General features: G+C 35.6%; 1 protein-coding gene across 3 annotated transcripts in view; it reads right to left on the reverse strand.

The window, feature by feature from the left end:
• Positions 1–12360, reverse strand: part of slc24a4a (solute carrier family 24 member 4a) — a 63814-nt gene that overhangs the window by 13995 nt on the left and 37459 nt on the right. For all 3 annotated transcript variants that reach the window (XM_056767210.1, XM_056767209.1, XM_056767211.1), the window contains exons 3-7: positions 3013–3089; positions 2629–2703; positions 1932–2016; positions 1746–1849; positions 895–969 (exon numbers count right to left, since the gene is read on the reverse strand). In XM_056767210.1, the coding sequence (XP_056623188.1) occupies positions 895–969; positions 1746–1849; positions 1932–2016; positions 2629–2703; positions 3013–3089 (416 nt within the window). The remainder of the gene's footprint in view (positions 1–894; positions 970–1745; positions 1850–1931; positions 2017–2628; positions 2704–3012; positions 3090–12360) is intronic.

Here is a 12360-nt window from a genome sequence, read left to right on the forward strand (position 1 = left end):
GCTGTTTATGCCAAGTGGTTGATATTGTTAAAACAACATCATGTTGACCCTGGGACAACATTTAAATCAACCAATCAGATTTCAGAAATAAGTTTACAGTTTATTTTACGTTTAATCTTCCAACCAGGATTAGGTGCTTCTAGAACATTGTTTTTCATTAACCATTTCCCTCTGATTTTAGGGGTAAGTTATGGTTAAGGTTGGGGTTTGTTCTGGGTTTAGGTTTTATTTATAAAAATGTTGTCCTTAGGTCAACCAAATATTTGTCCTGAGGACATCAACCACTTGGCAAAATCTGGTCAAAAGTATAAACCCGCCCAAAAAATCCTGATCAGGGAATTGGTAAAGTCCACAATTCAGAACTATATACAACCGAGTCTTTGTAATGTGTTTCAGCAATACATTTCTAACATCTATAATGTGTTGAGAAACAATTCTCAGAATTCGTTTTACCCATACTTTAAGATTTTCACATTGTGGACAGTTAAAAGTCCAATAGATTTGGTAGTTGGGACATCCTAGAAACTACCCACAATACCATAAGATTGTTCCTTTTGCATATACTTTTTCATGTTTCCGAAAGTTTATACAATCACTAAATATCAATTTCTTAATGGAGAAAATCTCTAACTTATCTCATATAACCTAAAACAGTATACAGAGCTGTCTTCTTTTTATGATTGCACTTATGCATTTGTACTTATGCTGTCCCAATTGCTTCTATTGCTTACCCCACCTGTAAGTCGCTTTGGATAAAAGCGTCTGCTAAATGACTAAATGTAAATGTATGTACAATTATTTTTGATCTATATTGCAGTACTATTCAATGCGAGACCAAAACCCCTTTCAAACAAACAATAACAATAAATGTGTTACATCCATAATGTCACTTACCGCAATAAGGGCTACCACAGAAAAAGTGTAGTAGATTGAGTCTCTGAACACAGCAAACTTGGTGAGAAAAACAACCTTGTGGGGAAAAGGAGAACTTGTAAAGAACATAAGAAAAAATTAACTTTGTGAGAATGTCTCATGTCTTGTCATGCCATAAACCAGAAATAAAGATCTTATTTGTCTAAAATGATACCAAAATAGCAAAGCAATGTGTTTTTAAAAGGTCAGACTGGACCGCCATTAGTTATCAAATACTGTTTTTATGTGGTCAAACTTGTGAATTAAATCCACATTACACAATTTGAGATGTAGTGAATTGACGTTAACATTTTTGTTAAAAAATGACACTTGTTAAGGATAATTTAGGTAATTTAAGCAGTGGGACAGTTTTGAATTCTTAATATGTAATGTAATAATTGATACATCATTTTTACACAACAGATTTTCTAATCTTAACACACACACATACGCTTTAAATGTATTTAAATATCTTAAGACTGAAAAATCTGAGCTTGGGAACAGGGTAAAACAATAAAACATATATACACTGTATAAAGGGCGTGAAAAGCAGTCAAATGAAAAGAAGTGAAGTGTATCAGTTTTGACATGACCTTTATCTAAAAAAAAACTGTATTTTTAATCTAAAAAAAAAATCAACCTCTGAGACATTTAAGTGCAGTTAGTTGAAGCATCACCAATGCAATGCAGTCACATTTCAAAATAAAAGAAGGTCCCACCAAGAGAGTAAAGAGTAATTTTCTATCTCTCATCGCAGTGCTCCAAAGAAACTGTTAAAAGGTCAAGACCTGACAGCAGCTCTGAATAACTAGAGCTGTGAGACAGTCACTCACCTGTCCGGCAAATATCCCACACACTCCGATAATGCAAAGAATATTGAAGACCGCTGAACCCACTATTGTGCCCACCCCTACGTCTCCATGAGTAATGAACACACCTGCGCAAAAGCAGAGATCTAATTCACAGCATATTCTACTACATGAATAATGCATGTTCAAGCACCTGCACGTGTGACTCACCGATTACAGAAGCAAACAGCTCTGGGGCAGAGCTTCCAGCTGCCATGAACGTCGCTCCGGCTACATCTTCACTCAGGTGCAACTTCTAATGTCGTGAGAATGATTCACTCAGTGAAGCAGAGATCATAAATCACATAAACCACTTCGAGTCTAGACCACTAAAGGCGTTACATAAGGAACATGCTGAAAAAAAAGGTCATTAATCATGGACGCCCAGATGCCTTACTGTATGCTCTATATTCCAAGTTATCCAAGATTTGTTTAAGACAGAAAACATTGTATGCAAGTGCAGCCCTTTCGAACCAGTAACTGACAGAAAATGTAAATGTTAAATTATATTATATTTTAATTATATTATTATATAGTCCTCAGAAAAGGTATACATTATGCATAATAGAAACTGTGCACACAGCAAGATTGGATTGCAAGTCTGACAGTAATTATCTTAAACGGTTTTGTTCAAGTCGGTTAATTTACTATAAAAACAGTTCAGTAGCTCTGCCAGCTGTTATCCCCAATGTAGTCCCCTTTAATGTACTGCCCTTAAAATGCAACATTCTATATATAGTCACACATTTGTATTACAGAATCCAGTATAACAGAAGAGCAATTTGGTGTTAAAAGAACAAGTGTACTGCAAGTGATTTCAATATCTGCCAGTGAATTGAGGCGATTGCCACTGTATATTCATCCTCACCTCGCAGATCTTCTCTAGAGAGGTCACAAAGTAGTCATCACATACAATAGCAAGACCCAGAAACATATATAGAGCCTGAAATGAGAGAGAAGGCACACAAACCTATTAAGCCATGCATCATAATTGAACTTGCATGCAATAAAAATTTAGGACGCATGTGTGGGTGGATTATTGTTCTGTAAGCAGTTGTAGACAAGGTGTTCTGAGCAGTGTGAAGTCAAACTGTTCAACTAAATAACATGACCAGACACAAATGATGACAAGAGCAGACAAACTATTCATAATCATCATAAAATGTTCAAGATGTGCTTTATTTATCCAGGGTGACGAGGTCACGACGAGCAAGGATTCATGTTGATTGACACATGCACAAAGTTCTCCTACCGCAAATATGTGTAGCAGTACAGCCCCCTGCGCACGCTCTCTGTTGGTGAATACATCCTCGGGAAACTCATGCACGGCTGTTGAAAAGGAGAAAAAGCAATTTTCAAAAGTGGTGCTGGATATCAGTTTTCATAAAAATGATACAAATAAATAACTAATGGCAGCCCTTAAAACCAGAAGGACACTATGTTAGAATCCAAGGAAAGATTGAAATGTATAGGTGACTGAATACAAATGATGTACAAAAAGACCCAATCGCAATGCAGCCCTCTACATGTACAGTTCACATGTCACCGGCTCATGGGGGACTGCATTTATTTACATTTAGTCATTTTTGCTATGTTTCATGCACTGATACAGACCACAGCCAAGATTAAGTTTATAATGTTACAGAAAGGAAAATCACTGATGCATGGTTGCATGTAGTATAGTCTCAGAGGCCTTTACGGTGCATCCATCAGGGAGCTGTGTAAAACTGGGTTTAGATGTTGTACTAAAGCAGTCTTACTATATATGAACAACACATAGCTGGATGTCAGCACATTCTGTCATGGAAGGTCTTTTTTTGACCCATAGGTCAAATAAATCCCAATGGCACAAGATACTCGCTGTCAAAGCTGTACTGTACTAATAATGCTCACTCACTACAAAAATCAACATCATGCCATAATCTATATCCATCTGCCATTTTGAAGCAAATATATGCACTTTAAACTACTGATGGAGACGACATTGCAAGATTATGCATAAAATTAGATGCCAATATGAGAGATCTAACGAAAATGTAAATTGTACCTGCCATGATTTACAGTGTATTGTAGTGTTTTGAGAGCCTGTAGCAAAGACTTGGTACAGAGAGATGACATGTTTTGGGAGGCCAACCTGGAAGATATCACCGCACTGGTTCCCTCGACAGAAAGTCCATGTATTTTCCATACACTTTCGGAGGATCGCAAAAACTAAGATCTGCTATTAACAAGCATTTCTGATGTTTACACTTTTGTCTATCAATATTATCTTTACAAATTAACATAAGATTTATTAATTTTGAAGCCAGAATACAATTGTCAGAAGTAAAAAGCTAACATGAGCCTATAAACAGACTAATGTTTGCTCGTAATTAACATCACCACCACCAAGCCTTCGATAACTTTTTCAAACTTTATTAAAAACATGTTACCTGCCAAGTTATTACTGAATGAATCCCCATCAATGTTTTTAGAGATTTGTGTCCATGTTACATTATTTGTGAGATTTATATCTGCAATAACATCTTATGTTTTAGAAGAATCTTACGAATATGCTTTTAGTAACTTGTTAGCATACGATGTTTTAAGACACAAAGCTTTAAAAAAAATGATGAGTGGGTTACCACTGGTGGTTTTATGTCATGGATTAAAATTTAAAACTAATTTATTTCAGGCAATTTACCAAAAAAACAATAGACTTTGGGGCATTTGAACTGGAAGTGCTAAAATGCTGACTCGCTTCCGGGGTTTGGATGCAAAAATACATAATCTTTGAGGTATTCTATGGATATCAACAAGATGCACCACCGCCATTACTATAAATGGGGAGCGAATGCAATGCTGAATAATAAAGCTCTAGCAATGGAAGTCCCGCCTTATAGTAACAAAAGCCAATTGTAAATTGATAAAGACAGACGATTCTCAGTGCTTTACACAAAGGTTTGTGAGGTGCTTGCCATCTGTGCGCATATGCATTAGTTAAGCGACCTCGGAAAAGGTGCTTTTTGCACAAACGATTATTACTAAAGCTGTGTGTTTACAGTAAATATATAACACAATGTCTCAGAAAAAGTATTGGTAATGATTTATTAATGAAGAGCAGATTCTTCCATTTCTTGTGGTTGCCTGTGCATCAAAAATACCTTAAGAAGCTTCTACAACCAACTAATTTTTCAGCCTGAAGAGCTCATTAGATCTCATGTCACTAACTGCTTTTTAGAATAAGTGATCCATCCTCAAAGTTTGCGAAAGAGGCGTGATGGTTTTATCATCACAAGCACCATCATCATTTACAGCTTCATTATCTAAAGGGTTGAGAAAAATGCTAAGAATCCCAACAGGTTTTATCCATCAAGCAAAAGAAAGTCATTGTTGCTCTGATCACATTTCCTTTCCCACAGCTAGCCCAGCCCACAGCATATGATAAGGAGGAGAGGACACGCTCAAGGTTATCTCCTGAGAGAACACGTATGAAGTATCATGAACACACTAGCATAGGTAACACACAACACAAACAATGTCCACTAATCTGCTCGGACACACATTCAGGAAGAATGAGTTGCTTTTGTGGTATTCTATACACAAAGAATGAAAGAGAAAAAAAATACATTCAAGCTATAAATTGTTATTATTAAAGGGCAATAAATCCCAGGACCAACAAATTATTGGCCTGTCCAGGAAAGTACAATATGGCCTGAAGCAAAAAATAAATACATAAATTCTAAGAAAAAGTGTATCTATATATAATATTCTGGAAAAACTGGATGCTCTTCCAGATGACAAAAACATTTATAGAATATTTCTAGATGATTATTTGGAAAAAGTGTCCATGACTGGTATCTACGCAGCACGCACACGTGTCATTACCTTCCAAATGGCTACCAGGTTTCTTTTCAAAGTTTACACAACAAAATTGATTATCATTACCATAAAAGATGATTTTCGTATTTAAATGTTTTACATTTCTATATGAATATATCTTATTAATGTTTAATTATTAATGACGAATAAAACCTTGCATAGACATCATGGGTTCTCTTTTTTTTTCTAAAACTTGCTATGGTATTGACAGATTCAGAGTTTTTGGAAAAAAAACTGAAAATGTTTAATTATGCATTATTTACAAATCAGACCTTGTTTTTATGTGTTTTATTTACATGTCAGATTAAAGCACAGGATAATTCGTTGACAAGTATCTTTAAAAACAAGAATTCCTGAGAATCAGCTATCTATGGAAAACATGTAAATAAACAGCAGTAAATATAAGGAAATATTAGAAAAACATGATACAACTGTTTCCATTACACTACACTAACTTTGTGGTATTTATCAGGAACCTGCTGTTTGTTGACGTTAGAAGTTGTTTTCATCAGGTTGATCCATTTGTGCAAACCTTCGCAATCTCTCACAGGTGAAGCCATTAAAGTCCTTAGAAGCTCCAGCACACTACATCTATAATTAATGCGAGTAGCTTTAAACAAACTCTCTGCTTAGCAATGCTCAACATGGCAGTACCTACAGGTAGGGATGTGTTGGTGTCTAAACACATTGTCTCTGGACAATATAGACGCATGTATGTGCGAGTATGTTTGTACTTGCTGGATGAACAGCTCTTCCTCGGCTACTCAAAAGAAGTATTTCAAGCAGAGTGAGACAGTTTCTATTTTGTTTGCACCTGTCATCTGATGACCTTATTCGTCAATATCTCTCCTGATGTGAGTGAGCACACATGGCAGGAACGGCCCCTTACGGCTGGACATGCTGTGCTTACATATTTCTGCCTGATGCAGGACACCATCGAATTTCGTTCAGAGTTCCATAATACCTACAGTTTCTGTAGATCATCTTGTAGAGAATAGCATGGAGAACTTGCATACTGAGAAAAATATATAGTCTGTGCAATAATAACAGACTGTGCAAGGGTGAAGGTGGATCAGGAGAGCAGTGTGTCATCTCTGTGTCGCAGATAACTAATAAAATGAACCGGAACGGTGAATTCAGCAAGGTAGCAAAATGCCGTTCTCGCATGACTAACTGATGCTTGCAGCTCCCCGCTTCATATTCAGTATATATTCTGCCCAGTGAACGCATTAATATGACTGGCAGCCAGAAAGCACCACAAATTGAAAAAGAGCCACAGTTTTGGTTCCAGTATTCATGGTTGAGCTCTTGCAACACCTTTAAAGCAATGTTTTCACAAATTCTTTTGAATTACTGGTAATAAATCTCTTCCCATCCTGATAACATTCAAACATTTAAGAGCTCTAAATATTACAGTATGTGAAGAATATACAGTATAACATATGACTAAACAACTAAAATGATATGTAGTATTATAACTTACTCTTCAAGAAGAAATAAGACAGTTATAGGATGCCTTGGGGGTGAGTAAACCATAGGGAAATTTTGATTCAGGGGTGAAGTACCGCTTGAAGGTAACTGATATAAGGTATGGCTTTGGAGAGAGTTCTAAAGGGGGGGTTGGACCTTTTCCTATTATCCTTTAAAAGTCAGCTTGCTTTTGCTAGCCTCTACGAACCTGACTTAGCTCTACAGTAAACCCAATCAAGATAGATATTATTTCCTTTACAAACACACATTCCTTTCATTACATTTGAACAATCACCTTTGATTTTCAGCTGACGTCTCCACTATATACCATTTTGCAAGATCTAAACAATACTGGTTAAAGGGATAATCCACCCAAAAATGACAATTCTGTCATGAATTACTTTCCCTCTTGTGGTTCCAAACCTGTATAAATACCTTTGTTTGGTTGAACACAAAGAAAGCATTTTGGAATAATGTTTGCAACTGAGATTTCTGCGGCACCATTGACTACCATAGTAAAAATAATTATTGTATATTGTTTTGTTCTGTTGAACACAAAAGAAAATATTTTGAAGAATTTAGGAAAACAAACAGTTCTCATTTTGTTTGAAGTCAATGGTGCCTAAGAAATCTCAGTTGCTAACATTCTTCCAAAATTATGTCTTTGTGTTCAATCATGTTTGGAACAACTTGAGGTTGAGTAATTCTTTACAGAATTTTCATTTTGGAATGAACTATCCAGTTAAGAAACGTCCAATGTTTAAATGTTTATTTAATTAAATTAAGTCTTAAATATATTATTTTGACTTTTCAATTAAGTTGTGAATTTTTTATTGCCCATTTTTGTTATAACAACTGAACCAGTGAAAAAGCATGTGCTTTACGTCTGGAAAACGTTTTTTAGGGCAATGTTAACGTAGACAAACTATTATTTGGCCATTGCTCAATCAAACTGCATTAAACTCTGGCGGCTTTCTTCTAAGGAACGCTCCCTTCTCACAATCAAATATATTAGCAAATAGCTTAAACCACATCCTGTCGCATATTTTTTAACCCTCATTAGATTTGGAAATATGAGATATAACAAAAACATAAAATGGGCTGCTAGTGCATTTTCATTTCAAATTCAGCTGTTGGTGTGTGTGTGTGTGTGTGTGAGAGTTTACAGCCCGTAAATACAGCCCAAACCCACAGAGTTCCAGCTTGATTTGTGAGCAGAATTACAACATACTAGGCCAGCTTAAAGTATTTAAAAATTTCAATAAGTAGCTGCAGTTTCTTTTTCTGCAGAAACTGCCTATTTTATATTTGGCAGACCAGTCGTAATATTAAACTAAAATACAATACTGTTCTCTTCACAAGATGCTGTAGGCTTCATAACTGTAAAGCTGTTGAATGTGTACTAACCCATTTGTCAGTGACTGAGCTGTTGGTTATATGGTGTCTTAAAAGTGCCCACACAAAATGCCTAGCACAAGATATTTTGCCCTTTTTCCTTACGAACACTTCGATCAATCTGTTCCAGTCTGTGAAAAATGCAACTTCCTAAAATAACTCATCTTCAGGCGCAGGAGCATTCTGCTTATTCAAATTTCAGTGAACAAGCTGGCATTCAATGCAGACTGTCTGAGCTCTTTCTCTCTCTTTCAGATTACTTATTGATTTGAGCTGCTTCTGAAGAGCACAAACATAATGGACTTTGCTCTCATTAAAGCAGCTGCTTGTTTGCCTATCTGGAAATCTCTTCATTGTCATTCTGCTATTTCGAATTCAAATAAATGTGAAATGTCTTTTACTGCACAAAGAGAATGAATTTGCAGTATTTGATTGTTTAGTAAACAACTCATGCACACTAATGCAAACAGAAGAGCAATTATTAAATCTGTTCTCCCTGATGAACGCAAGTGGAGTTGTAAAGTCATTCCAGACCTGGAGAGATTGGTGTGATGCTCTCGACACAAATTAAATCACTTTGAATTAAATCAACTCACTTCACAGGAACATCAAATGGCATCCTTTTTCTTTTTTGAAAAGGAGATTTGTTTGATAACCACTAGGCCGTCATACCGACAGTCTAAAAAGCTTTCTTCTGGATAACACAAAAAATAATTTTGAAGAATGTTGGTTACTGAATTAACATTGACTTGCATTGGTTTTGTGTTTAAACAGGGCTTGACATTAAGTGTTGTCATGTGGTTGTCCTTGGGACAAGAAAGCTTTTCATTCACTTGTCCGAGTAGAAATATTACTTAGATAATTTGAAGTGTCAAAATAATTGTTTCGGCTCCTGATTGGTCAAGTTTGCTTATAAGCGTTTTACCTAGTGTCCACCTAAATTTATTAAAGGGGTAATATGGCGCGAATATGTATTTTTACTGTGTATTTGGTGTGTTTAAAGTTGCCCATGCATGTATTAGACACATAAAATTGCAAAAATCAAAGTGTCAGAACAAAAGATATATTCATCTAAAAGTGAACTCTCACCCAGACCTGCCTGAAACGCCTTGTGTAACCACACCCCCACGAATCTATGTCATTTCGTGGTATGACCTGACTAAGACCGTCCAAATCTAAACGCAAGTAAAGTGGGCGTACTTGAAAATCAAATTGTATCGTCACTGCCGCAGCCATGTCGCATAGACGCTATGTGTTTTGTAGCAAAAAGAAAGACTCTTTGTTTGCTCTGCCAAAAGATGAGACAACTAAAAACGAATGGTTACATTTGAAAATGCAGACACGCGAACAAGGTGAAAAAAAAGAAGGGCCAAAGCGCTTGCGTTATTCAGTATGTTACCATTCCCTGCCGTAATGAATAATGTTTCTATCTCACACAAACTCTGTATGATATATATGCTTGTCTGTTTATAGTCTTTATAAGTCGTATATAAAAGGTTAAACAGTTAGCCATAATCATTAAATATGTAACATAGTATATTTTTTATAAAACCTTACTCGGGCTCGAATTGATAAAAGGAAGTATCGATGACATTTTATCACCTGTCAGTACAATTGCTTTTAGGGGTTCTCCGATCAGGATTTTTGGAGCCGATCCTCGATCACTGAAAGCTGTATCGGCTGATACCGATCACCGATTATAGGAGCCATTTAAAGCTTTCTCAGTTCCAGAAGAGAAAGTCTCATGAATTAACAAATTAATATTAGTAAGTTACATATTTGAACACTTTCCTTGAAGCATGTATGTATAATGCATTATAAAGAGTTATTAAAGGGTAAAATGCATTATTATTATTCATAATGTGTGTTGTAATGCATTATATGTAGTTGTAAAGAATTATAACCAATTTAAAATGTGTAGCGTAACAATGAGTTGCTTACTGTTATAATGTATTAACTGTAATAACAATTATCTATAAGACATTACAATGCATTAAAATGTGCATTACAATGCTTTACAACTACTTTAATAATGCATTAAACATACACGCTTCAAGGAAAGTGTTACCACATATTTTCATAAAACATAGCACCCTGTGACATGATTCCCAGAAACCCTTTGTCTTCCACAATATAAAGTGTCCATGATCAAAGTAAATTTATTACATTATTTATCTGATAATCTGATATTTCATTATGCTTATTACTGTCCTTGCAGTAGGGTTGATGCTTTAAAAAATGTCTCCGTTACTGACAGCTGAGGAGAGGTTGCGCTAGACTTAGACCTTTCATTTATTATTCAATGTTTCTGTTGTCGGACATAAAATAATCTAATTACAAGCAAATGTTTATGTTATGTCCATTTAGTAACAATGACAGGTGCCTGTAAAAGCTGTGGTTTGGTCTAAAGTGGATAATTTAAACATAACATATCTCTTCTCTTTGTGTTATAACTCTTTTGAAGTTGGGAAGCAAAGATCCCCGCGACAACAGGATCATCACTAGGATGCATCATCATGCGTCCAGGATGCACGTGAGTGAAGTGGGTGCATTCAGCACATCATTATGCATCCAATGCGCATTACTTAAAATAACGTAGAAGCGAATGTATTAAGCACATAATTTTGTGTCCAGGATGTGCATAAGCGAGTTTGGAGACTTTTATACTAATAGTTTTGTGTAGTAAACAGAGATTTATTTGTTAAACATTTTGTAAGTATCTGTGCTTTAGGAGTCCACATTTTTGTTTTGTATGTTTTTTTTAAGTTTAATACAGCAATTATTTCATTTAAAAAATCATACTTTTCTACTTTTAAAAGTAAAAATACTTAAGTAAAGGATGGTGGTAGATTTTAATGTACTCATGGATTAAAAATTTAAAAACAACATTTATTTATGGACTGTAGTGGAGTTAGTATGATGTGCTTCATACTGTAGGGAAGTATTTTTTGTCCAAAGTACTCTGATAAAGTACAGATATTTTAAAATGTACTTGAAAGTAAACATGCTTAAGAACTATCCACCTCTGGCAATAAAAGATAAAATATGCAACTTTACATTGATCAAGGAAAACAGTGCTAGTATCAAATTGGATCAGGATCGGTATCATTCGATACGTAGAATTCCGGTATCGGAATCGGATCGGCAAGGAAAAAGTAGTATCGGTGCATCCCTACATAAGAAGTTTAAAATATCATCTTCTTGTGTTGTTGAGTGCCACAATCGACTGAATTACAGTCTCCACTTTGATATTTTAACAAAAACCTGCTGTCATTGCCAAACAAAAACCCTGACAACAGCTGTAGTTAAACACTGTAACTTTTGAACGCATAGGGTATGCTAGCTAACGTTGTTAGTTATACAACTAGCAGTTAACTATCGGACAGAAACTAAACAAAGGAAACCGTTTGTACTGTTTGAAACCGTTTCTACATGCCATAGTGGCACATATGGAATTCCTACAAGATGACAAAAAAAGAAAACACTCATAGGGAGGTAATGTCCAGTTTCCAACGGATGACAGGTTTTCACCCAGCTTGGCTTCGTTCGATCCATTCCACGAGAAATAATGAACTATCAAAACAGACTATTTCTGTAGTTTAAATTGAGCAGTGCGTCTACATAACTGAGCTGTACACATCACGCGCACTCTGGGAAAGTTATGTTGATTATGTTTTGCCACTATATTCTATTAACTTTATTAAGCACGAAACGCGCTTCATTTGAACCATTTCCTCTTTGTGAGCGCTACTTCTTCCGCCAAAGACGCGTCTCATAAAGACCTGAAGACATAAAGAGCAGATAAATAAATTTACATTATTCCTGTAACGCTTAAAGGACTGATCGGATGAGCACTTTAAACAAGTTAGTATGA

Source organism: Triplophysa dalaica, chromosome 15, assembly GCF_015846415.1.
Source record: "Triplophysa dalaica isolate WHDGS20190420 chromosome 15, ASM1584641v1, whole genome shotgun sequence".
Taxonomy (NCBI): Eukaryota; Metazoa; Chordata; class Actinopteri; order Cypriniformes; family Nemacheilidae; genus Triplophysa; species Triplophysa dalaica.